At 46.9% G+C, this 27,091-nt stretch overlaps 1 protein-coding gene and 1 non-coding gene across 2 annotated transcripts in view; both read left to right on the forward strand.

Annotated features, from left to right (window-relative positions):
* Positions 1-24,331, forward strand: part of WDR88 (WD repeat domain 88) — a 44,626-nt gene extending 20,295 nt beyond the window's left edge. The window contains exons 3-11 of the mRNA XM_030299666.1: positions 638-726; positions 1,942-2,005; positions 4,509-4,647; positions 6,050-6,179; positions 12,745-12,932; positions 14,990-15,072; positions 16,604-16,672; positions 21,961-22,053; positions 23,931-24,331. Coding sequence (XP_030155526.1) covers positions 638-726; positions 1,942-2,005; positions 4,509-4,647; positions 6,050-6,179; positions 12,745-12,932; positions 14,990-15,072; positions 16,604-16,672; positions 21,961-22,053; positions 23,931-24,122 — 1,047 coding nt within the window. The 3' untranslated portion in view covers positions 24,123-24,331. The remainder of the gene's footprint in view (positions 1-637; positions 727-1,941; positions 2,006-4,508; positions 4,648-6,049; positions 6,180-12,744; positions 12,933-14,989; positions 15,073-16,603; positions 16,673-21,960; positions 22,054-23,930) is intronic.
* Positions 24,332-26,027: 1,696 nt separating this feature from the next.
* On the forward strand, positions 26,028-26,101 carry TRNAT-AGU. Its single transcript has one exon. It is a non-coding gene; the product is annotated as a tRNA-Thr (tRNA).
* Positions 26,102-27,091: the final 990 nt, after the last annotated feature.

Below are 27,091 nucleotides of genomic sequence, written 5' to 3' on the forward strand. Positions count from 1 at the left end.
AGGGCTCGAACTCACGAGCCACGAGATCATGACCTGAGCTGAAGTTGGACGTTCAGCCAACTGAGCCACCCGGGCGCCCCTATTCTCTAGTTATTAACCGTCGACATGCTAACAGTTGCTGGCACCCCACTGCTGGCATGCTGGGATTGGTCTTAGCCGCTCCCCGGAGGTGACGGTGACCGGTACCCCGTGTGTTCAGCCTCCCCTCTCACCCACGTGGTGAACCCTTTCACGCTTAAGTCCTTGTGACCACAGTTCTGACTAGAAGAATTGCCGGGTCAAAGGGTGTGAACTTCTAAAAAGTTCTTGAAAGGTCTTGCGGATTCTGCAAAGCCTCTTCGGCCAGTAGCGTTGGAGAAAATTGTCTGCAGCTCTGTCCCCAGAGTGGCCCGTTGCCGTCTGGTGCCTGTGCAGTTGAGGGGGAGTTTCCCAGGGATACTGTGGGTGGCAGGGTGTCCTTGCTGCTCTGGGGAAGAGGCTGGGAAGTCCTTTTGCCCTCTTGAGCAAGGTGAGGGACATAAGACCACAGGTTCTCATACTTTGCCGTTTAGACGAGCTCGGGCTGCCCTTGAGCTCAGTTCACGACTTGCACCAACGACTCAGTGACCTCTCTCTCCCTCTCTCCTGTTGATTTGAGGATGCTGTGGATGGCTCAGTCATTCGGGATTTTGAGCACAGGCCCAATGCTCCTGTTTTAGAGTGCAGCGTGACGGCTGACAGCAAAAGGTGACCTTTCCCTCGTCTTGCACGGGTCAGGAGGAGTGAGGAGGCAGGCCAGGGACGACTTTCTGTTTTATGGGCAAATACACTCCCGTTCTCCCATATATGTCCCCACGGTTTCCATGTTTCGCTCTAAGAGTCAAGGGGATGTGACAACTCTTTGCAAATTCAAAGCGCTAAAAAGACAACAAGTATTGTGGCTAAGACAAAGCCAGTCTACATTCTCTTCCCGTAGTTACACCCATGGGCTGTGGACGCTGCGAGGGGTCACTGGCCATTGAGGCCCAGGCAGCATCTCACAGGGGAAACGGAGGCAGGCAGAAGTGCACTGCCCAGCTCGGAGGCAGCCGCGTGCACACAAGAGCCTCTGGGAGACATTTGCTTAAGCCCCTCATGAGCAGGTGAAATGGGCCTTTAAAACAAGGGGTTTGCTTTAAAATAGATTTACTTAAAATTTTTTTTTGATGTTTTTATTTATTTTTGAGACAGAGAGGAATCACAGCTCGGGAGGGGCAGAGTGGGAGGGAGGCAGGAACCAAAGCAGGCTCCATGCAGGTAGCAGAGAGCCCGATACGGGGCCCGACCTCACGAGCTGTGAGATCATGACCTGAGCCAAAGTCAGACACTGAGCCAACTGAGCCGCCCAGGCTGCCCCTAGATTTATTTTTATCCAGCAGTTACAAAACTAGTAAAAACTAGTATTGGAACATTACGTGATATGGGGGACACGGATTACCACGGAAGCATGCAACGGAAGAAAGATACATGTATATTATTATGTACAAAGGTACAGCTATGTTATTTTTACTAGGTGTAAAAAAGAACATTTCAGAACAAAGTGAGCTGTCAAAGTGTTTTCCTGTAATAAGACGTGAGCAGAGAAGGAAACAGTGGGTCCGTGTGAGCCGTAGGTATCCCCTCAGAAGAAGACAGTCATTCCCAGAAGAGAAGACACGGTCCCTTTAATGCCCTAAATATGAAAGAACACATCTGGGTGGCTGAGGGATTCAGGAAGGGCATGCGGTAATGCCTCGGTGTTAGGATCTGTCTGTTTTCAGTGAGGCTCATGGAGGGGGCCGGGAGTGTCTCGAGAAAGATTCAGGTATTACTTGCAACCTTGGTCCTAAGTTATAGAAATTTTCTATGAAGAAATTTCCAGGTTTTTTTTTTTTTTTTCCATAGAACCTGTAGCCATAACTGTCTGGGTCATTTTCTTGGCAGAATTATTGCAGCGTCCTATGACAAAGCAGTGAGGGCTTGGGACCTTGAGACAGGCAAGCTGCTGGTGAGTGTGCCCCGCACAGCGCGGCAGCGTGGGGTCTTGACTGGGCTTTGGGGGCCTTGGGCTGGGCCTGGGGTGGGAAGGGAAAGCAGTCTTTCAGAAAAGGAGGGTTGTCTCAGGGACACCAGATGATGGCGGGTGGGTGTCGGGGAAGGAAAGCTTCTTCGTGCTTTTGCTGGAAGGATGGGAAGAGTTTGGATACCCAAAAGAAGCAAGGGTCGCTTGCAGTCAGGGAGGAAGGACCATCGAATTCAAGGCTGAGGGAACTGCACAGGGAAAGAGACCCTCCTCTGCGGGGTGTTGGGATTTGATGGGGCGGGAAGCAGAGCTGAGGCCATGGGACAAAGGCCACGTGGTCAAAGCACGAGTGTCCAGGGGAGGGTCCTCTCCCCGTCTTGGAGGGGCCACCATCCATCCATCCATCCAAACCAGCCTGAGACTCCCTCTCCCTCTGTCTGGTGCCCAGGCAGCCCTGGCCCTGCCCAAGGGAGCTCCTGAATGCTCTCCTTTGCTCTTCTTTTCTTCTTAGTGCAAAGATCAGTTTATTTCACTGTAAAAACCCCAGAGGTGATAGTTAATAACTTGGCGTCTCTTTTCCTGTGTCTGCGTACATTTCCATATGAACACAGGCAAGTATGTTCTGTTAACAACATGGCATGATCCTGTGCATACTTCTGGATCTTGACTTTTTTTTTTCACCACTTAAAAACAAATGGGTAAGTAAGTATATAACAATGTCATCCTTCATAATAGATGCATGGATTCCGTGGTATGGATAAGTCAGACTGTGTTTCACCATCCCGTTATGGGACACTGGGGCTGTTTTCACGTTTCCCTATCATGAACAATGCTACAGTGAGGAAACTTTGCATATAACTTTTGATACCTAGGATCCAATATTTTTAAGGAAATAGAGCTGGATTTGACTGCTAATTTGATATAGAAACATGGCGTTTTAAAAATTGTCATCTAGACATCTGTGCCAACTCATATCCGAGGCACTGGAAGAGAGCTCACCTTCTTCATGCCAGATATCATGATTTAAAAAAAATTTTTTTAGCCAGTTTGGGTAGATGAAAAATGAGACGAACATTGATTACTCCTGACTTTGAGCATTTTTCCAAATGTTTATTTCTTCTCTTGTAAATTTCCTGCTCTTGTCTCTAGCCAGTTTTTCTATTTGAGATGCTTTTCTTTTTCTTCTTTAAATTTCTTTACAGTACTTTTATTTATTTTTGTTGCACAATGATCCATGCCACTTGCCAACTACAGAGCTGAATTAGTTATCCACCACCGCTTGACAAATTAGGCCAAAACTTAACAGCTTGAAACAACAAACACTTATTATCTCGTGGTTTCTGACAGTCAGAAATCTAGGAGCCACTTAGCTGGGTGGTTCTGGTTCAAGTTTCTTATTTAAAAAAAAAAATTCTTTTAAGTTTATTTATTTTGAGAGACAGAGAGAGCAGAGGAGGGGCAGAGAGGGAGGGAGAGAGAGAATCCCAGGCAGGCTCCATGCTGTCAGCACAGAGCCCAATGTGGGGCTCCAACTCATGAACCATGAGATCATGACCTGAGCCAAAACCAAGAGTCAGACGCTTAACCGACTGAGCCACCCAGGCACCTCTGGTTCAAGTTTCTTATGAGGTCACAGTTAAGATGTCATCTGGGGTTAAGGTCATCTGAAGGCTCAACTGGGGCTCATCTTCCAAGATGGTGCTCCCACATGGCTTTTGGCAGGAGCCCTCAGTTGCTCTCCACTTGGGTGTCTCCCTAGGGCTGCTTGAGTTTACTCCCTCAGAGTAAGTGATCCAAGAGAGAGCAAGGAGGGAGCTATGGTTTCTTTTATGACCTAGTCACATGCTGTCACTTCTGCAATATTCTATTCATTAGAAGTGAGTCACCAAGTCCAGCCCATACACAAGGGGTAGGGAATTAGGCTGCACCTTTTGGAGGGAGGACTGTCAAAGGATTTGCGGGCATATTTTAAAGCTGTCACAATGGCAATACCATAATTTATAACCTACAGAGAGATCCTCCTTTCCTAGAATGCGGAGCAGCTCAGTGTCCGCTTCTTGGGGTTTGGTGCCAGCCTGTCCCAAGGGATTGTGAGATGCCCAAGGGACTGGGCTGCAGTGTCTTGTCCACAGTGCTGGGCACACGGCAGATACTTAATAAACACTTGTTTACCAAACTGAACAGGAGTGAAGTTGGTCATTACTAGAACCTTGCTGCCAGTTCCACTAGCCGCTCTACCTGTCCTTGTCCATCTGTCCTGGAGACAGCTTAATGAATTGCATTTATTAATTTAATTAGTTAAAACTAAACGAACTTAAAAATTCAGTTCCTTACCTGCACTAGCCCATTACAAGTACTCAACGGCCACATGTGGCCAGAGGCTAGCATATTGGATAGTGCCTAGATGGAACATTTCTGTCATCACAGAAAGTTCTACTGGACAGCTGGGCTAGAAAGAGAACAACCTTTTGATTGTTGCCCTATTCAGTGGAAGATCAACCATGAAACCTTCATAGCCTCCTGTAAGCTTTCTCCTGATGGCAAATACGTGGTCTCAGCCTTGGACGTGGATCGCGGAATCTGTATAACAGATGCGGAAAACGCCACCACTGTGTCACACATCAAAAGTGAGTTTGCATGGGCTCCCTGCTCTGTTCTGTCTGCGATGGTAACAGCTGCTTGTCACTAACTGACAGTGACTTTTGATTGCCTTATTTGGTGAAGCTGTAATGAGCGGCATCGTTACAGATAGACACTCATTGATAGAACATCAGCAGCTAAAACCATCATCGGTTAAGGCTTTTATGATTAACCCCGTTTGTAATAAATGAAAAAGTGTTCTGTTCCAATGTCATGCAGACGTTTAAAGCCCAATCTTTTACTGAGCGGAGGCTCAGCCTTTATAGTATTTTTATATGTATTTTTAAAATATAAAGATGAAAGAGGCACCTGGAAGGCTCAGTCGATTGATTTCGGCTCAGGTCGTGATCTCACACTTTGTGGGATCAAGCCCTGAGACTGGCATGGGGCTGACAGCACGGAGCCTGCTTGGGGTTCTCTCTCTCTCTGTCTCTCACTCCCTCTCCCCTGTGCTCTCTCTCTCAAAATAAACTTAAAAAAATACATATATATAAATAAAGATAATAATCATCAGATGTCAATTTTCTGGTTGTGATACTGTATGATAATTATGCAAGGTGTTTCTCTTGGGGGAAACTGGGTGACAGGCACATAGGCTCTCTCAGTGTTATTCCTCACAAGGGCATGCAAGTTGACGGTTATCTCAAAATAAAACATTAAAAAATATGCAATCGTTGTAAAACATTTGGTAACTATGTAAAGTAGAAAGCACAAGGCTGCTCTGTGTGTCCTGTCTCCTCCGCGGGGGTGTCTATTATGAACAACATGTTACTGGGTGGCCTTCCCGACCTCTGTGAGTGTGTGTGGGCATGTGTGTGTGCACATCCCAGTCCTACTTCCCATGTGCACCTTGTGTTTATGTTTATCAGCATAGATCTGTGGCGTGTGCACGGCCCCATGGCTTGCCCCTCCCCTCTCCTGTGTCCCCTCATACTCTACCCGTCCTCCCCCTCCAGGTTCTAGTTGCACCCCACACTTTTCCACGCTCTGTCCAACCTCCAGGCCTGTGCACGTGTTCCTTCTGCTGGGAGCCCTCTTCCTATTCTGTTTCCCCTGCTAACTTTTAGCGCCCCTCCTCGACCTGTCAGGGCTGGGCCAGCCATCTGTTGGCCAGGAACCATGACCACTCGTGGCCCCTGACACCTGTGGGTTGCACAGGGCGTCTCTCCATCAGACCGGGAGCTCTGTTCGTGCTTCTTCTTCTCAGCCTGGCACACAGTAGGCGCCTGGGAAATGTCTGTGCAAGTGAGGAGTCCCTTGTGAAACTGGGATTCATGTTTCTGTAGTACTGTCTCAGTCTGGGGGAGTAGTGTGAGCTTCTGGGCCACGTGGAACTCGTGGCCTGGAATGTGGAATGTCAGGTGATGAGTCGCTTTCCCTGTGCCTCAGATCATCACAGCCGGTCTCTCACGGCATGCTGCTTTGACCCCGACAGCCAGAAGGTGGCTTCCGTCTCATTGGACAAAAGCATCAAGATCTGGGATATTACATCCCAAGCCACGCTGCTCACCATCACCAAGTGAGGGGGGGCCCCATCCTGCAGCAGAGAGGTGGGCTGGAGTCCCCGTTCAGACCCTCCTGGATTTGGCCCGCACACCTTCAGCTGTGAGCTGGCATCCACATGGGGCATCCCCAGCTTGGTCACAGGTGCTCAGAGGAGGCTGGAGATGGAGAAAGTAAAGGAGGGAGGTGGGCGGGGAGACACCACTAGCTGTGGCTTCTGGGCAGGGACAGGCCTCAGGTGCGTTTGTTTCCATGTGAGCCAACGCTGGAAAACATTGTGCAGAGCCTCCCCACCTCCCTCCTAAATGTGAATTTCCAGTGTCTCCTGTGAAATGGGAAGATCTGATAATCCAGGACTGCAAGGGTTACCTGTCAGGTGGCCACCACCAGGCGGGGGGCCAGTCCTCTCCAACAGGCCCTGGAGTCAGGATCCCAGAATGTGTATGTGCCCTGTCACCCTGTCTGCTCTGCTCAATCAGGAGCCTTGCTGGACTGGGCCAGGCTGTCCCATGGGCGTCTGGCAAGGGGTCAAGAGTGTGCAGGTTCAGGGATGTCTGGATGGCTCAGTCGGTTAAGCGTCCAGCTTTGGCTCAGGTCATGATCTCATGGTTCATGGGTTCAAGCGCCACGTTGGGCTTTGTGCTGACAGCTCAGAGCCTGTAGCCTGCTTCAGATTCTTGTCTCTCTCTGCCCCTCCTGTGCTAGTGCTGTCTCTCTCTGTCTCTCAAAAATGAATAAAAACATTAAAAAATTAAAAAAAAAAGAGTGTGCAGGTTCATATCCTGTGTGACCTTGGACCTTAGTTTCCTCACCTGCAGACCGAGCAGAGGTGACATCTGAGTGAGATCCTTAGCTCAGGTCACACGATGGGTGCTCAACACGTGCTGTTACTGACAGTGACTCTCATGGAAACCTGGGTGGGGGTGCTGTGGAAGCCTCCTTAGCCCAGTGGGGGATGGGGTGCAGAGAGCAGAGGTGGCCGCAGTTCCAGCTATGGGCAAGTGTCATAGTCCACGCCGTTCTGTTTTCCCCATGGAGGTGGAAAGGGAAACAAGCAAAATGTTTATTGGTATTTTTTTAGGTTTACTTATTTCAAGAGAAAGGGAGAGAGAGAGCGAGCGAGAGAGAGACAGAGAGAGAGACAGAGCAGGGAAGGAGCAGAGAGAGAGGGAGAGAGAGAATCCTAAGCAGGCTCCATGCTGTTACCCCAGAGCCTGATGCGGGGCTTGAACCTGCGAACTGTGAGATCATGAGTTGAACTAAAACCAAGAGTCAGATGCTTACCCTGCTGAACCACCCAGACACCCCTCTATTGGTATTAAAATTTTTTTAAATTAAAAAAAATATTTATTCATTTTGAGAGTGAGAGACAGAGTGTGAGTGAGGGAGGGGCAGAGAGAGAGAGAGAGAGAGAGAGAGTGAGAGAGAGAGAAAGAGAGAGAGAGAGACAGAATCCGAAGCAGGCTCCAGGCTCTGAGCTGTCAGCACAGAGCCCAACGTGGGGCTCAAACTCATGGACTGTGAGATCATGACCTGAGCTAAAGTTGGACGCTTAGCTGACTGAGCCACCCAGGCACCCTACTGGTATTTTTGACCAACCCAAATGTATGATTTTTTTTTTTGGAAATAGTTTTTAGCAAGAAAATATAAAGGCAAAGATTCTTGTGACAGGTGACAGGGCTTCAGCCTCTGAAGTTACACAGGGCCCCACAGAGGGCCCCACACTTGATTTAATGCTCTGCTGTCAACGTCCTTAAATTCTTAGTTTTTGAACAAGGGACCTTGCATGTTTTTATTTCAAAAATATGTAATTTACTTTTTGAAGATGTAAAATATGCAACACAGTACAAAATTTAAAAGGAACAAAAGGATATATAGTGAAAAATCTCTCCTACCTGTCTTGTAACCATTCAGTTTCCCCAGAAGCCATCACTTTTCCCTTTCCTTCCTTCCTGCCTGTCTTTCTCTCTTGACAGCTTCACTGAGATAGAATTCACACAGCAGAGAATTCACCCATTTCAAGTGAACAGTGGTTGGAGGCTATCGCATTGTTATCTTTTAAGTTGTGGTAAACTACACATAAAGTAAAATTTTCATTTTAACCATTTAAAGTTAATCACTGGCATTCATTACATTTACAATATTGTGCAACCATCCCCACTGTCTTTCATTACCTTTCATTACCCAAACAGGATCCCCGTGTCCGTTAAACCATAATTCCCCACTCCCTCCAACCCCAGCCCCTGGCAACCTGTATTCTACTTTCTGCTCTGTGAATCTGTCTGTATTGGATGTTCCATACAAATGCAATCATACATTACTTGACCTTTTGTGTCTGGCTTCTTTCATGTAGCATCCTGTTTGTAAAATTCACCCATGTAGCGTGTATTAGAACTTCATTCCTTTTTCACGACAGAACGATATTTCATTATTTGTATGTACCACACCTTGTTTATCTGTTCCTCTGTCGAGGGACACTTGAGTTGCTTCTATCTTTTGGCTATTGTGAATAGTGCTGTCATGAACATTAGCAGATGGATATCTGTTCAAGTCCCTGCTTTCAGTTCTTTTGGCTATATACCTAGGAGTGGACTTTCTGGATCATATGGTAATACTATCTATAGCTTTTGGAGGAACTGGGACCTTGCATTTTAATCATGCACTGGGTCCTGCAAATTATCTTAGCTGGTCTTGCTAAAGGATTTTAAAAATTCAGTCTCAACCTATTTGGAAACTTACAGGGCGTAAGTATAAATAAGTGATATTTTTTTGGCTTCAAATGTCAAACATAATTAAGAAAACTCCAGAGAGAAGAACAGTCTATTGTATTTACCCATACTTTTGCCTACCATGTTCTGTCCTCCTTTCTGATGGTCCAAGTTTCCTTCTTTCCCCATTTCCTTTCTGTTTAAAAAAAATTCCTTTCAGGTATTCTTTTAGAATACTTCTGAGGGCAACAAATTATCTTAGTTCTCCTTAATCTGAAAATGTCTTGATTCCCCTTTCATTCTTAAAGGATATTTTTGCTGGATATAAAAATCAGGGTTGACATTTTTTTCCCCGTTTATTTGAAATCTGTCATGTCACTTTCTTCTGATCTTCATGGTTTCTGATGAAGAATCCACTGCCATTCAAATTGTTTTTCTCCTATAGATAAGATGCCATTTCTCTCTTGCTGCTTTCAAGATTTTTTTCTTTGTCTTAAGTTTTCAGAAGTTTAATGATGTGTTTATTTAGTTTAATTTTTAAAGTTTATTATTTTGAAAGGGAGAAGGGGATGAGAGAGAGAGAGAGAGTATTTCAAGAAGGCTCTGCAAGGTGAAATCATGACTTGAACTGAAATCAAGAGTTGGACACTTAACTGACTGAGACACCCAGGTGCCCTTTTAATTCAATATTTTTAAAGTAATCCCTACTCCCAGTGTGGGGCTCGAACTCAGGACCCCTAGATCAAGGTTTGCACTAGAAGTTTAATTATGATGTGTCAGGGTGTAGATTTTTTGGGGTTCATCCCACTTGAGTTTCACTTAGCTTTTTGAATCTGAAGATTTATGTCTTTTGCCAAATTGGTAAAATTTCAGACATAATCTCTTTTTTAAAATGTTTTTATTTACTTATTTATTTATTTTTATGTATGTATGTATGTATGTATGTTTGAGAGAAAGAGCACAAGGGAGGGGAAGAGAGAGAGAGAGAGAGAGAGAGTCCTAAGCAGGCTCCACACTGTCAGCACAGAGCCCAATACAGGGTTTGAACCTACGAACCTTGAAATCATGACCTGAGCCAAAATCAAGAGTTGGATACTTAACTGACTGAGCCACCCAAGTTCCCCCAGACATAGTCTCTTTGATTACTTTTTCAGCGCTACTGTTTTCTCCTTTCCCTCTGGGACTCCAAGGACACAAATTTTAGATCTTTTGTTATAGTCCCACAGGTCCCTCAGGCTGTTTTTTTTTCTGTCAATTATTTTTTGAACTGGTTAATTTATATTGTCTGTTTTCATATTCACTTATTCTTTTCTCTGTCTTTTTCACTGATTTAATTTTGGTTATCATATTTTTCAGTTCTCAAATTTTCATTTGGTTCTTTGTCACATCTTCTATTTCTTTGCTGAGGCTTTCCATCTTTTCATTTGTTTTGAGCATGATCATAATTGTCCATCACAGCATTGTTATGGTGGCTGCTTAAAAATACTTGTCAGATAATTGTAATATCTGTGTCATCTCAGTGTTGAGAATCTGTTGATTAATCTTCTCACGCACAGGGAGATTTTTCTGGCTCTTAGTATGATGAGTGATTTCTGTTGTGTTGTGTACATTTTGTGTACACAATGTTTTGTTGTGTATTAATTATATTAGGAAACTCTCAGTCTTAGAATCTTGTTCTAGCAGGCCACCTTAGTACAGTCTGGAAAGTGTTGCAGTCAAGGTCCTTTTGGGCCCTTGCTGAGAGGGGTGGGGATGAGATGCATAAACATAAGCGCGCATCTCTGGGTAGTCTGGATCATAAAATCCTGAATGTTTGGCTAGAGGAAGGTGGGTAGTGCCTAAAAGTTTTCTGTCTAGCTAGGCTATCCCTTTGGCTATGGAGAACAGACTTTTCTCGAGGTCCTTTTAATGGTCCCCATTGTTTTTTGGGTTACAAGCTTTTCCAGTATTCAGTCCAGGATATATGAATATGTCATTCATATATAGGATATATATGTCATTCTTGGGTCCCAAGATGTCATGCTGGTCTGCCTCCTTGTCTCCATCTTTCCTAGTCTTCCGTTTGCTTTACAAATGCCAGATTGTTAGGTGTACTTAGCAGAAGGAATAGGAAGAAGTGCATTGATTCCATCTTGTCCAGAAACAAGTGCGATACAAGCACTTTCCCCAAACTTTTGTACTAAGTGCAATGATCTTTTCTTTTTTTAAATTTTTTAATCTTTATTTATTTTTGAGAGGCAGAGAGACAGAGTGCGAGCAGGGGAGGAACAGAGGGAGAGGGAGACACAGAATCCGAAGCAGGCTCCAGGCTCCGAGCTGTCAGTACAGAGCCCGATGCGGGGCTCGAACTCACGAACCCTAAGTTCATGACCTGAGCTGAAGTCGGACGCTCAACGAGTGAGCTCAATGACTGAGCCATCCAGGGGCCCCAAAGTGCAACGATCTTTTATGAGAAGTGGAATTTATTGGAAATGAGAGCCCCATCCTGGAAAATAGAGATAGCCTTGGTTTAAATCCCAACAACAGTGTCTGGATTGTGGGGAAGGCTTTTTTTTTTTTTTTTTTTTTCAACGTTTATTTATTTTTTTTTGGGACAGAGAGAGACAGAGCATGAACGGGGGAGGGGCAGAGAGAGAGGGAGACACAGAATCGGAAACAGGCTCCAGGCTCTGAGCCATCAGCCCAGAGCCTGACGCGGGGCTTGAACTCACGGACCGCGAGATCGTGACCTGGCTGAAGTCGGACGCTTAACCGACTGCGCCACCCAGGCGCCCCTGGGGAAGGCTTTTTAATCCATCTCCAGTATATGCTGGGTTGATTCTTAGCCTGACAGCCACAGGGATTTGGAACGTTTTACCCTGGACACCTCTAAGGAGTTGATATTTCTTCTCCTTTGATCTTACTCAGTCTGTGCATTACAAAGAACTGAAATACAGTCCAAAACTCTGACCTGAGCTCTAGAAAACAGTTTTGTCCAAGCTTTCCTGGATTTTATAATCCAGGCTGCTCAGAGATGCTTGTTTATGTTTACAGGTTCTCTTGAAAACTGTTTGTAACAGAAGGTGAGATTCATGGGGAAAATACAACACAAAAGATCACAAAGACAACAAAAACAGCAAAAGTCTGACAGATCCCCCCCCCCCCTTTTTAAAAAGGACATATAAAAATTGAGAATGGATAACTCAAAACTTTATTAATTAAACGCACAATGTTAAAATATGCTCTAATGATACTGAAGACAAATGAGGAGAGAGGGAGAGAAAAAAGATAGAGTAGTTGGGAAGGGAAGGAGGAAGTAGTAGGAGAGGGGTGGGGGAGGAGGACCAGGGAGAGGAGCCAAGCCTCCATGTCTTGGAGAAAAGAAGTGGAGGGTGGGCTGGAGAAACCCACCTGATAAGTGTGACCCAAACCTGAAGGGCTGTTCTTCTGTTAACCACCACTAACAGATTTTCAGATGCTCTTCTCCTCAAGTCTCAGATAGCTCTAAGTGGTGCAGTGGTTCTCAACCAGGCGCAATTTTCTCCCCCAGTGGACAATTTGCCGACGTCTGGAGACACTTTTAGTTGTCACAGGTTGGGTGTAGGGCATCTAGTGGGTAGAGTCCAGGGATGGTGCTAGGTATCCTACAATGTGCAGGACAACCCCCTGTCACAGAGAGCTACCCAGCACAAAATGTCAGTATCGCCATGATTGAGAAGTCCTGGAATATTGTGACCTAGAGCAATTAAGATCTGGGCCACGGTAGGCAGCGATCAAAGGAATGAGGTCCATTAGGTCACCGGGGAGCAGCTCCAATGCCCCTCCCCTCAGGTGCGTCCTCAGATCCTCCAGGCGTGTAGTGCTGATGTGTGCACGCTTCCATCTGTGTTTCAGGGCACATTCCAGTGCGATCTCTAACTGCTGTTTCACCTTCAGTGGCCATTTCCTGTGTACAAGCTCTTGGGATAAAACCTTAAAAATCTGGAATGTCCATACAGGGGAGTTTCGAAACTGCGGAGCCTGTGTGACTCTGATGCGAGGCCATGAAGGTTCTGTGAGCTCCTGCCACTTTGCCAGAGACAGTGAGTAATTAACACATAGAAGGATTTCACACCTGTCAGAGCGCGAGGGCAGATGTCCTCCTGTTCCGTGCACATGGACTTTCCTTAGTATAGAGAGGCAATTTCCCACGATGCCAATGGTGAAAGTGGTTTTATCTTCACTGGGAACAAAAAAACCAAGAGGCACATTCATAGATACAAGTTTGCAAGTAACAGAGACTCAGCTTAATGTGGCATAGCTGCCAAAGATATTTATTAACCCCCAAGAGTCCAAGAGTAGGCATGGCTGGGTCCAGACACTCAGACAAGGCTGTCAGGGAGCCAACCCTGGAGAAAGAGAGACCCTTCTCCTCCTTCTTCTTCCTCCTCTTCTTCTTCCTCCTTCTCCTTCTCCCTCTCCTCCTGTTCTTCTTTAAAGTTTATTTCTTTATTGAGAGAGAGAGAGAGACAGAGAGACAGAGAGAGAGAGAGAGAGAGAGAGAGAGAGAGAGAACGAGTTTGGGGAGGGGCAGAGAGAAGAGACTGAAATCTCAAGCAAGCTCCACACTGTCAGCACAGAGCCTGATGCAGGGCATGATCCCACAAACCTGTGAGATCCAGACCTAAGCTGAAACCAAGAGCTGGAGGCTTACCTGACTGAGCCATCCAGGTGCCCCAGAGAGAGATCCTTCTCTTAGATGGTACCAGCACAAGTCCCAGGAAAGTCTCTCATTGGCTCAGCTTGGGGCACACACTCATCTCTGAACCAATCATTTCAGCAGGGGCTGAGAAGCTCTGATTGGCTAGGTGTGAGTAACTTGCCCACCCCCACCCCCTTGAGCTACAGGTTCAAGTCAGTACCCCCTGACCAGAGGGACTAAGAGTATGTGAGGGGTGTTCCCCATGGGAAATTGGGGAGTTGTTGCCAAATGAAGGGGCATAGATGCAAACAGGGGTGAGGACAGGAAGCAGCCTTAGGCCACTAGCCTCAGTGAGGGAAATGACCAGTCTTGACACACAGGAGCCAAATGTTTGACCCCTCCATTCTTGGGAGTGGCGCTCATTCTGTGTTTCAGGGGCACCCTGCCAGTACAGAAGCAATCAGGGCCTGGCTTGAGAGATGCTAGAGTGCCTTTGAACAACTCTTCCTCTTCACAAGCAGTGTCTGTGTGAGTCAGACCCCATTAAGAGGTGTCCTGCCAGCTTCCGTCCTTGTTTCGGGGTTTCAGACTTACATCATCGCTATTCACACATTCCGTGTTTGTGAATTAGCATATTGGGTAAAATTTCTTTGTAACTCTAAAATCAATACTTGTGGCACTTCTGCGATGCCACGTGGACTATGGACATGCACAGAACAGTGACAAGTGTGAGTTAGCCTATGCACACGTTCCCAGCTGAGGCTGAACAAGGTGACCCTCTGCCTTCTTAGTTCAGCTCTCTTATTGTAAAGTAGTCCATTTAGTGCCCAGGTATTTTGCATTTTGTAGCGTTTTTTTGTTTGTTTGTTTTTTGTTTTTTTGTTTTTGTTTTTGTTTTTTTTTTTGGTGTGACTTTGCTGTTTAAAAAGCCCCCAAGCGCAATACTGATGTGCTTGCTGTCTGGTGTTCCTAATGCAAGAAGGCAGTAATGTGCCTTACAGGGAAAACACATGTATCAGAGAAGCTTGGTTCAGGCATGAGCTGTAGCACTGATGGCTGTGAACTTAACCTTAATGAATAAACAATATGTATCAAATAAAGTGTGTTCAAACAGAAACAGACATAAAACAAGGTTATATATTGATCAGTTAATGAAATGTTGTGACCAGAGGCTCACAGGGACCTAACCCTGCATATTCCCTGGGAGAAATTGTTCACTGTTAACTAATTCAGTGTTTGTGATGACTACAGAATATAATTGCCATGAATAATGAGAATTGACTGTAACTGGTTGGGAGACATTGAGCCACACCAATAAGGGGTTTGAGCGTCCTTGGAGTGAACCATGGTGGCACTTCACAAATGCTTCCTCCCACTTTGGCCTCCTGAAGGAAGAAGCAGATGGCAGGGGAAGACGACCCCACCCACCCCCTGAAACTTTGTCACTTTTTGTTGTAGCCTCTTTTCTCGTGTCTGGAGGGCTCGACAGGACTGTGGCTATCTGGGATGTAGGAGAAGGCTACCGGAAGCTCTCCTTGAAGGTATCAATGTCAGCATCAGATAGAGGATCATGCCGGGTGCTGGGTGCTGGGAATACAGCCGTGGGTGAGACAGACCAAGCCGTCCCAACTGGAGGTGACACCTCTGTGGAGAACACCAACAAACAAATCACTGACAGTGATGAGTGAAAGAGAGAAACCACAACAGGGTGATGTGATAGAAATAGACCCCAAGGAGTAATCCACAGTGGGAGGGCTTCTTGGAGAAGGTGGCATATGAGCTGAGAACTTGATGACAAAGAAAGACTAGGTGGATGAGGATCTTGGGGAAGGGCATTCCAGGCAAATGTGAGAGCAAATGCAAAAACTCAGAGGTGGGAAAGTGTCTAAGGACCACGGACATTACTCTACAGAAAGATGAGTCCCATAACGAAGATACACAAAGAGTAATGGACTCCAAAATGGTGGCATCGGCTGAGTGCTTTTGCCTATAAGTTAGAGGAGACTCAACTCAAAGTGGCTCTATAGTAAGGGGATGGATTGTCCCACATGGCAAGAATCCAGAGTCAGGTAGTTCCAGGATTGGCTACAGAAGTGCCTCTGTGCCCAGTGCCTCCTACCCCAAGATATCTACATCCTCCCTGGTCTTGTGGTCTCATGGTTTGGCTGTGAACGCTTGCATCCATGATTTTTGGTCCCGCTGTTCCCTGTGGCTCAAATGTGTCCCCTGGATCATCACAACATTCAGGCTCCCAGAGCTGGTCTGTCTTCGGTCCTCTTCTCCAAGGGTTTTGGGGGAGGCAAAGGGAGTTTACATCACAGCAAATAAATACCTTAAAACCAAATGTTGAACATCCCTGTGTGCAAAAGTCCCTTTGTCCCCTTTCCGGTTGCTCTCTTCTTCTCTCTCTATTTTTCCCACTCTTAAGCTCCTGTCCTTTTGTTCTGCACAGGAATTTAATTTCTCTCTTGCTTTCTTTCCTCCTGCCATATACCATATACATCATATACCATATTGCCTCCCCTTCCACTCTTTCTGTACGAGGAAGGCCAAAGAATGATAAAGATGTTGATGCAGAGCCCTGACATCATTCGGGGTCTGAGCTGGCAATGGAACTTATCTCCTCTGAGCTCCATTTTACCTGAGGAAAATAACCCCTAATTGCCTGAGCCACAGTGGATAGGTTTGAAGCAAACCTCACTTGAAGCAAAAGCCCCCTCACCAACAGGACCTTCAATAGGAATGGTATTTCCTGGAACAAAGAATGCCAACAAAAACCTGCAAGAGGTGCTCTGGGGCCAGCCGGGAACATAGTCGTTTTCTTTCCATCCTGCTAAACTCCAGAGTACTATTTGAACAACGCACACAGTGCTGTAATGTGCGCATGCATCGCCAACCTTTACACTTTCTGTTCCACCTTAAATGGCATTGGTGACATCAGGGAAACACAGTTAGTTGCTCTTAAATGTATGCATCTCTGGGGTCCCAACTTTGTGTTTTCTGTTTTTGTTGTGTTTCCCAAGGTTTTTCCTCCAGTTCCTTGTTAAAATTCTATTTTTTTTTTTTCTTCAGGGCCATAGTGACTGGGTGACAGATGTTGCCATTAGCAATGACAAGAAACGGGTCCTGTCTTCTTCAAAGGTAAAAATGGGCAGCCTTTGAGTAACTTAAAATTTCTCTCACACTTGTGAGAATTTGTGTCAAAGAAGTGTTATTGCCCAGCAAAATTCCTGGGCCGGCTCTCTGTGAGGGCCGCACCTAGCCAGGCCACCCTCATCCAGCGAGCTGCTGGGAACAGGGAAAGCAGGTCCTCTTGTCCTCCTGTGGGGAGTCGCCAGGTATTTCCGTGTCTGCAACCACTCACCTCTGAGCTTTGTTGGAGGAAGGGCCTGCCCAGACCCGTGAGTGACGGAGCCAGCAGGGGGCCTAGGAGGGGAAAGCGTCAGCTCCTTGTGTTGGTGAGCCCCAGAGACCACCCTGAGGTCCCGGGTGGGTCTTCCCTTTCTGCATCACTATGTCCTGGAGTTCCCATGCCAATGGCACACAAGAGCTAGCCCAGGGTGTCCCAAGGGCTGTCCTTCAGGTGTGAGTACAGGAGAAGTGGGCGTCCCAACTTGCCCCCCACCGATCTTTATTAGAGCCACGTCATTCTCTAGTCTGGGGGTTTCTAGGTCTATGGGACCGTGGGCAAGACTCTGCGAACCGTGAGTAGGCTCCCTTGTTAGAGAGCCAGCCAGCCCAGATGCTGCCAGACCTGTGCCTACGTGTTACTATTTTAACCTGAAAATATGAGAAATGATTATGGCAACTATATCTCGGTAAAGCTGGAGAAAAGTAAAAGTGCAAACCAAAGTATGAAAAATGAATGCTTATTTGAAATTATGTCTCATTCTGTGTTTTTCCTTCTCTGTTACATAAATGCTATTATTGAAACAATAATCGTTGGACTACTTAACAGCAGCAATTAGTAGTAATTAATAGTGGGACTAATCAAACAAATCTGTTGAAGAAAAATATAAAAATATTTTATGCTGTCTCTTTCTATCTTATCATGCAACAGTTTATTTATACTTTAAAAGAAGTCTTCAATGCATATTTAAATTTCTGTTTAATGTTTGTTTATTTTTGAGAGAGTGAGACAGAGCACAAGCGGGGGAGGGACAGAACGAGAGGGAGACACAGAACCTGAAGCAGGCTCCAGGCTCTGAGCTGTCAGCGCAGAGCCTGACGCAGGGCTCGAACTCATGAACTGTGGTGAGATCATGACCTGAGCTGAAGTTGGATGTTTAATGAACTGAGCCACCCGGGTGTCCCTCAATTTTGTAGGCTATATTGTGTATGCTTAAAATACATAAATGTAAGACTCAACTTTTTTCAATGTTTATTTCTTAAAAAAATTTTTTTAATGTTTATTTATTGTTGAGAGAGAGAGAGACAGAGTGTGAGTGGGGTAGGGTAGAGAGAGAGGGAGACACAGAATCCGAAGCAGGCTCCAGGCTCTGAGCTGTCAGCACAGAGCCTGATGCGCAGGTCGAACTCACAAACTGCAAGTTCATGACCTGAGCTGAAGTTGGATGCTTAACTGACTCAGCCACCCCAGGCTCCCCTTTCTGGTCCATTTTTAATTGGGTTCTTTGTTTTCTTATTGTTAAGTTTTAAGAGTTCTTTGTACACTTTTAATAATAGTCCTTTATCATATATATCTTTTGCAAATATTATCTCTTAGTCTATAGCTTCTCTTTATATTCTCTTGACAGTGTCTTTTGCAGAGCAGAAGAATGTAATTTTAATGAAGTTTAACTTATCAATTATTTCTTTCATGGATATGTCTTTGGTGCTATATCTAAAAGTCATCGTTAAACCCAAGGTCATCTAGATTTTTTTCCTATGTTATTCTCTAGGAGTTTTAGCAATTTGCATTTAGGCCTGTGATCCATTTTGAGTAGAATGTTAGGTCTGTGCCTAGATTTTTTTTTTTTTTTTTGCACGTGGATACTCAGTTGTTCTAGCAAATTTGTTGAAAAGACTATCATTTTTTCCATTGCATTGCCTCTCCTTTTTTGTTAAGCAGTTGATTACATTTATGTGGGTCTATTTCTGCAGTCTCCATTCGGTTCCAATGGTCTGTCTATTCTCTCACCAATACCGCGGTGTCTTGATAACTGTGGCTTTACAGTAAGACTTGAAGTTGGGTAGTGTCTGTCCTCCCACTTTGTCCCTCTCTTTGTTATTGTATTGGCTACAATACAATCCAAGAGGATCTTTTGCCTCTTCATAAAAACTTTGGCAATCAGTGTGTCAATATCCACAAAATAACTTGCTGGGATTTTTATTGGGATTGCGCTGAATATATGCATCAAATTGGGAAGAACTGACATCTTGGCAATATTGAATTTTCATATTCATGAAGGGTTTCATAGTTTTTCTCACATAGATCTTATACATATTTTGTTAGAAATAGACATAAGTATTTCATTTGGTGGGGGGGCGTGGCTAATAATGGTAGTGTGCTTTTAATTCAAGGTTCCAGCTGTTCATTGCTGGTATATAGGAAAGCGGTTGACTTTTGTATATTAACATTGTATCCTGCAACTCTGTTTTGATCACTTATTAATTCCAATAATTCTTTTGTTGATTGCTTTTGGATTTTCTATAAACACCATTATGTTATCTGTGAACAAACACAGTTGTTTTTTTTTGTTTTGTTTTTGTTTTTGTTTTTGAGAGAGACAGAGCTGGGAAGGGTCAGAGAGAGAGGGAAACACAGACTCCGAAGCGAGCTCCAGGCTCCGAGCTGTCAGCACAGAGCCCGACATGGGGCTCGAACCCACGGACCGTGAGATCATGATCTGAGCCGAAGTCAGATGCCTAACCAACTGAGCCACCCAGGTGCCCCAACAAACACAGTTTTATTTCTTCTTTCCCAATCTGTATACCTTTTATTTCCTTTTATGGTCTCATTGTGTTAGCTCGGACCACTAATCTACTTTTGTTTTACTGTTTATTTATTCTATTATTGTTTCTAATGTTGCTATTATGGACCTTTCATTTAAATATAATTGTACAGGGGCACCTGGGTGGTGCAGTCGGTTAAGCGTCCGACTTCAGCCAGGTCACGATCTCACGGTCCATGAGTTCGAGCCCCGCGTCAGGCTCTGGGCTGATGGCTCGGAGCCTGGAGCCTGTTTCCGATTCTGTGTCTCCCTCTCTCTCTGCCCCTCCCCCGTTCATGCTCTGTCTCTCTCTGTCCCAAAAATAAATAAACGTTGAAAAAAAAAATTAAAATAAATAAATAAATAAATATAATCGTACAATACATGGCCTTTTGTGACTGGTTTGTTTCACTTAGCATAATGTTTTCAAGATTTATCCATGTTGTAACATATAGAAGTACATACTTAATTTCTTTTTACTGTTGAATCATATTCCATTATATGGATATATCACATTTTATTTCATCAGTTGATGGGAATGGTTCTTTTTGCCTTTTGGCTATTGTAAATGATACTGCTATGAGTGTCCGTGATCAAGTTTTTGTTGGAACACTCGTGTTTGATTCTTTTGGGCCTATACCCCAGAGTGGCACTGCTGGGTCACAATGGTAACTCTGTATGTTTGATCACTTTCACTTCAGGAACTGCCAGACCGCTTTCCAAAGTGCTGAATCCTCTTATTTTCCCACCAGCAGTGCAGGACGGTTCCAATTTGTCCACAGCCTCCCCAGCGGGCAGGGTTTTTTTGTTATCTTTTTTAGATTGTGGTCATCCTAATGGTTGTGAAGTGGTATCTTGTAGTTTCAACTTGCATTTCCCTAAGAGCTAATGATGTTGAGTGTCTTTTCATGTGCCTATTGGCCATTTATAGGTCTTCACTTTTTTGAAGTGTGTTTGTCAAAGCACAAATTTTTAATTTTGATCAAGTCCAGTTTTTTTTTTTTTTATTTTGTTGCCTCTGCTTTTGGTATCAGATCTAAGAAACCATTGTCTTATCTTCTGTCACTAATATTTACCCCTATGTTTTCTTCTAAGAGTTTCATCGTTTTAGCTCTTGGCACCCTAGCCAAAAGGCCATTGATCATAAATGTGAGGTTTTATACTTAGTTTCTTGATTCTATTGACCTCTGCGTCTATCTTTATGCCTGTGCCACACTACCTTTTTCTGACCCATTGAACCTGAGATATTTTTCTATTTATTTACACCTTCTTTAGGTTCTTTCAACAGTATTTTTTAGTTTCTGGTCTATAAGTTTTGCACTCGCTTTGTTAAAATTATTAGTAAACATTTCCTTCTTTTTGATCTGATTCTAAATGGAATTGTTTATTTAGTTGCCTTTTCAGAGTGTTCATTGCAAGTATATAAAAATACAATAGGTTTTTGCATATTGATTTTGTATTCGGCAGCCCTACTGAACTTATTTATTAGTTCTAATAGTTTTTTGGTCGATTCTTGAAGGTTTTCTATGTACAAGGTTATGTAACCTTCAAATGGAGATAGTTTTACTTCTTTTCCAATCTGGTTGCCTGACATTTCATTTTCTTTCCCATTGGTGTCTTTTTTGGGATATGAAAAAACTGGTGATTTAGAACCTGCCCACCTCATCCCAGGCTTGTGAGACTTTGTGTCCACATGTACTTCTGCATTTGCTTCCCCATACCCAATAGCAAAGTCTTTCCCTCACATCCTGCAGTGTGCTTTGTTCTGGGTATTTACCACCTCGCCTCTGCCCCCAATCTAGTTTTATGTGTCTGTCCAGCCATCATTAAACAGAGTCGTTTAGCCTCCTCTTCTGGCGAGGTCTGCATCACGTTGGCACTGGCCTTGTAATTATTCTCATTCTCATGACCTGAACTCTTAGAAAACCTGATCGTAATACTCACAATGTGAAAAATTTTTACTAGCAATATCTTGAAACAGAGCACGACAGTTGCGTAGGTAAAATCAAAGCCAGACTGTTAACACAATTACGATGCATGCAGTTAAGTTGGATACTTAAATCACGTTGCATGGAGTGAATCACGGTAATGGATGACCCATTACTGGGAACTTAACGTGAACTGCACGTCATGGAAAACTGACAGCAACTATGGAAGATGGATTACCTATGGATGTGTATCCATTTGGCATTAAAAATAGTTTTGCTTTCAGCTCCTATTTTGGGGACCACAGTATGGGTTTTGTCCTTTTCCCTCAAACTTCCACATCCATTGCTGAAAAGTGAGACTTTTTGCCCTCTGGAATGGGTTTGCTGGGATTGGGGACTTGTGGTCATAGAGGTGGGATGGTCCCAGAGAAACCAGGACAGTCGGTCACCCTACTTCTGCTTCTCTGCAGGGTGGGATTCTTCACCTGGATGTGATGCGCCTTCCTGGGGCCTCCCAGCTGAAGGAGCCCATCTTGTGACTGCTGCTTTGCTGTTTGACTTGTTTTAGGATAGGACCATGAGACTATGGAATATTGAAGAAATTGACCAAATTCCTTTGGTCATAAAGTACAAAAAGGCCCTGGGCTCAAAGGTGAAACAGGTTGGTATTGGGTAATGAAGGTGTTCGTTAGTCTCCTCCACAAATCAATTTGTTCTTCGAATAAACATTAATTGGGCAACTGGGGATAAAACCATGAGCAAACAGATGGAGATTCTTGCCCTGAGGGAAGTTATGTTCTAAAAGAGGAGACAATGAATAAAGAAGCAAGAAAAATACTGCAGTAGGTCTCATGGCGGTAAGTAAGTTGGAGAGGAGTAGTGTCAGGAAAGGGAATGAGAGGTGCTGGCTGCTTCACGGGGTGGTCAGGAGACACGTCACTGAGGAGGTGACATTTGTTCAAAGACCTGAAGGTGGTGAGGGAGTGAGCCGTGCAGATGTGTAGGGGAAGAACGTCCCAGCAGCGGAAGAGCCAGTGTGGAGACTGCAAGGCAGGAATGAGCCCCGGGCGTTTGAGGAGGGGAATGAGTCAGAGGAGAAATGGCTGGGCACACAGCAGGACATGGCATCGGCCTCCTACACGTCAGTGGCAGACCCATTGGCCAGGCCCCCCCAGTGCCCTCCTGTGATAGAGGCCCAGGTGCCTGTTTTTCTCTGGGGCAGGATCGTGATGGTAGGGGGGACACACCTGCTTCACCAGGTGCAGCCAGGACCGGCCACAGAGTCTAACCCTGGGGACTGGAGGCCAGTCCCTGTGGGGGCCTTGCAGTATAGACACTTGGTTGCCACTTTGAGAGGCTTGGGGAGTCTATGCTGCGTGTCCGGAGTCCTCCTTCCCTCAGAATCCTGGAGCCACCTAGGCGTGTCTCCTCTTAGAAGGCCCAGCTGGGAGCCACCGCTTCTGGAAATGGCTAATTTGGGAACAGCACTACGGGGCAAGGAGGTGGGGGGAGGGGACCAACATGGACCTGGTCTTTGTGGCCAGCTGGTCATCATGGCCCGTGTGGCCATGTTGGCCCTTAGGCCCTAGAAGCTGACTAACTACAGAGCAGTACTTTTCCATGTCCTTCACCTGCCACCAGGGACAGGGCTCCAGGAACTGCCTCCTCTGAGCCCTGTCGTTTTTGGGGTGGGGCCATGGGAAAGTATGCTGTAGACTAAGGTAGGTAAAGGATCAAATTTCTTTCTTGCAAAACAGAGAAAAGAAAGAGACATACTTGAAGCTGTTCCAAAGATGAGCCTTCTGCATTTACCTTGCTCTAAATCAATATAAGAAACCTCAGGAGTCGGATTTCCCAGAGGGCCTGCCCGGGTGGGGTGCCATCTTGCAGGAGGCTGGTGCTGTGGTGGGTACCCCTGAGAGACTCCTGCCCGTGGTCTGAGAGCCCGCCCCATGGTGGTGCTCACTTGTTTGCGGGCAGGAGATACGGCGGGTGAGCTGTGCCACCATGCCACTGCTCTCTGTGCCTTGGCCGGAAACTGGCTCAGACATGGAGGAGGATGCTTAGTACCTTCACCCGGAGAAATGGCTGCTTTGTTTGGAAATCTTGCCTACTTCTTTCTCATGGTTTTGTAAGTTAGGTCCCCAGGGTGTCAGGGCGTTAGGATAGCTCCTCCGCCCCACAGTTGTGCTCTGCAAAGGGCACAGGACGGGGTTAGACACGCACCCCCTGTCCTCTCCACCGTCGAGCGGCTTGTGGCTCCTGTCCCCAGGATTCCCCTAGCCAGGGATGAGCCAGGCGGTCGGTGCCTGCACAGCTTCCGTGGGGGGGAGAGAGGGAGAAGCCTGTGTTCATTCTCTCTCAGTGGCCTGCAATTTCCACCCTTGTGGGGTCTGCAGAGACTGCAGAGAGGAGAGGGAGCTCTTGCCTTGGCCCAGCCACAGGTGGCTGGGTCTGGTGGGAGAATTCTAACTGGATGCCTTGGTCCCTTCTGACCAGCACTTCTTCCTTTTGCTCTTTTTAAATGCTCCATGCCAGTGTGAAGTGTGTGACAGGCCTTTCTCCATCTACGAAAGTGACATCTTTTCTGAAACCGTCACCAAATGTGTGTTCTGCCGGATGGATGCAAAAGACTTGTCAGCAGAGGCCTCATCATCATCCGGAGGGGAAGCTCACTGGCAAGGGAGTGCAGCCCGGCCACAGATGACTGATGGCCATTGGGCCTGTTGACTGACTTGAGCACCTGTCATATGGGTTTTGGGGTTCTGCAGGGACCTTTCTCTATGGCCCCTTCCTGGCCGGGTAGGCGTATCAGACAGGGGCAGGGGCATGGCCTCAGCTCCACAGCACTCTTGGTAGTGGAGATCATACACTTTTTTAGTTTTCATGACGAATAAATCTAGATTCCTTTAGAAAACAAGCATGTGTGTGAATTCTAGAGGCATTTTTGCTCCTTCTAAGCTTTATGACCTGGTGTTCCTGGTGTCATTTTTGGAACACATTCTGGACTCTGGTGTTGCCCTGTAAGGCAGCCAGGCTAGCAACTGCAGCTCCTGTGGACGGCTCTGTCAAACGACAGGAAGATGTGTGGAGACCCCTCCGGGGAGGAGACTGTTGTGTGGCAAGGCACTCTGGGTCGTCCCTGGTTAATGCTCCTAGACGGCCATCCACCCAGAGCAGAGGAAGGTCTGGTTAGGCAGGTGGGCGGAGGGCATTTCCATCACAGGGTGGGTCATCCTCTCTGCCCCAGACTTTTCCAGAATGCCCAGGCAGATGTAGAGCCGCCCTCCTGCTCCCACAGCATACCGTACTACATAAATCAATTCCTTCAGGTTTCATGGACAAACAGGAAGGGCTCCCTTTCCCATTTGCTATGGCTCGCACGATTCCTGTCAGTCGTTAGCTCTGCCCTTGCTTTGTTTAAAAAACTTAATTGTAGGTCTGATTTATTTAGTGTATTTGACTGGCATCCAATGATTCTGCCCATGAGCACCGTAACCTGGTAGTCACTATTTGGGCAGGTTCCGTGCTTGGGCGCTGCCCTCCTCAGTCATAACCCTGGTGACTCTGGTCACCCTGGGGCTGGCTATTCAGTATGTATCCACTTACCCACATGAATGATGTATGAACATGTCAAAGCTCCACTTCACGCTCTCTTTCAAAGAGAATTCCTTTTGCTAAGTGGTCTCCCTCCTGCCGCACACGGCACGCACAAAGGAGTGCTTCCCCTTCTGCGTTGGAGGACGGCTCGGCTGCAGGTACCAACAGTGTCGCACCGATGGGCACATAGCTTTGTTTCTCGATTTTTGCTATTACAGATAATACTGGAGTAAATCTTCTTGAGCATATGCACTTGCGGAGTCTAACATTTCTGCGGATGAGGCTCTCCCACGGGTGGGTGAATGAATGGATTGGCTCGAAGGCCCTCTGAAAAGTGTTGGGAAGAGGTGGCTGCGCTGTCCGGGCGAGGAGACCCAAGAAGCTGCAGGCGAGCACCCTGCCAACTCTGGCAGCACGTGCGGTGTCGGTGCTCCGAGGCCAGCGGCCTGGGTTCCTCGAAGCTCCGGATCCCTCAGGGCCGACGGCTCAGGCGCCCGCGGTGCCCTCCCGCGGGAGAGGCGGCCCCACCGAACGTCTGGTCGCGGCAGGCGGGCAGATGCCGCCCCCGGAGCGGGCAGGGCCGCCCACCCCCAGTGCGTCCGGGGCGCGCCGCAGGCTCCCGGGCCCAGGGCTCCAGCGCGGTGAGCGGGGCCACGGCGAGCTGTGCGCCCAGACCGGACGCCGGGGGCCTGGGCCTCGCGGGACAGCGTGGGGGGGCTTCCTCCGCCAGGTCTGGAGGGCAGAAAGCCCAACCTTGCGCGGGCACCCCCCCCCCCCCCCCCATAGACAGGGCCATCTGGCTCCACGCCGCGGCGCAGACACCACAGCAACCGGGAAGACCAGCGCTCCCGGGCCTGGGGCAACACTCGCTTCCCACTTTTCCGGCTTCCGTGTCCAACCCCCTCGCCTCAGCCGCTGGTGTGGGCAGGGCTATACACCACGCATGCGCCTCTTGCGGACGAAACTTGTGCGCATGCGCACCGCAGAGGGACTGAATGGTGATGGGGAACAGATTCTCGCGGTATTCGTGCGGGCGGCGCCGTGGCTTAGTTGGTTAAAGCGCCTGTCTAGTAAACAGGAGATCCTGGGTTCGAATCCCAGCGGTGCCTCAACCGAGCGTCCCGGCTCTCTTTTTACCTGTGCGCATTTTTGCTCTGCTGCCCTACCCAGCGCCCCTCGCTTTAGATGTATGAAGGTGAACCTGAGAAGCCGGTTTAGCGGGCTCGGTGCTGCGGCGGTGTCCTTCCCTGGGACCTCCGAGGCTCCCGCGAGCTAGCTTTCCCCTTGCTGAGCTGGGCAGGGCGAGCTGGGCCCCCTCTGCCCATTCTTCCTCCGAGCGCCCCACCCCGGCTTTTGACGGGTCACCCCCTCCAGCCTTGCGATCGGTGCCACACATCTCACAGGAGCGTCTGGCGAGGTCCACGCTGAACCCGGTCAGTGTGCCCCCGGGGCTGCGGGAAGGATGAGTCAGAGGCTGTATCTTCCGGGCGCCAGGTGGGAGGCTGACCCCTGGGGCCCGCGGCTCTGGCTGCTGCACAAATACGCAGCTGGAGGGCCTGACCCAAAGCAATTGCACCGGAGTCCCTGGGGGTGCCGCGAAGCATGGGGATTTGGAACAGTCACCCAGGAACACTCTTGTCAAACTCAACAAAATTGATGTCCGACGCAACAGGACAGTCCCAAAGAGCTGCAGAGATGGCAGGTAGGGCATGAGCCTGTGTTCCTAAGAGTCAAATTCACCTACTCCAGAAGCAGCATCTCTCTCTACCTCTCCCATGCATTTGGGTAATTACTGTCTTGTTTCTTCTCTTGTTTTGGGGGGATCATTTTTTGCCCTTTGCAACCTTTGCAGTTGGCACTGCAAAGGAAAACCTATACAGGTGCGTTGAAGCTTTGTGGGTCTCATAGGCGCCTTGTCACCAATCCAATCAGCGACGACTTGGTTGGTAACAGGACTTGAGTCTTTGCTGGCATGTTGCTGTTTCTCTTGCGCATCTTTACTGCCCGTCTCTATAGCGGGTCAGTTTTGAGCATTTGCTTATTCGTGGCCAAGGGGAGATGTTGGTTGGGGGCGTAAGTCTGGGTTTTAGGGAGGGTCA

This window comes from Lynx canadensis, chromosome E2 (assembly GCF_007474595.2).
Source record: "Lynx canadensis isolate LIC74 chromosome E2, mLynCan4.pri.v2, whole genome shotgun sequence".
NCBI classification, from domain to species: domain Eukaryota; kingdom Metazoa; phylum Chordata; class Mammalia; order Carnivora; family Felidae; genus Lynx; species Lynx canadensis.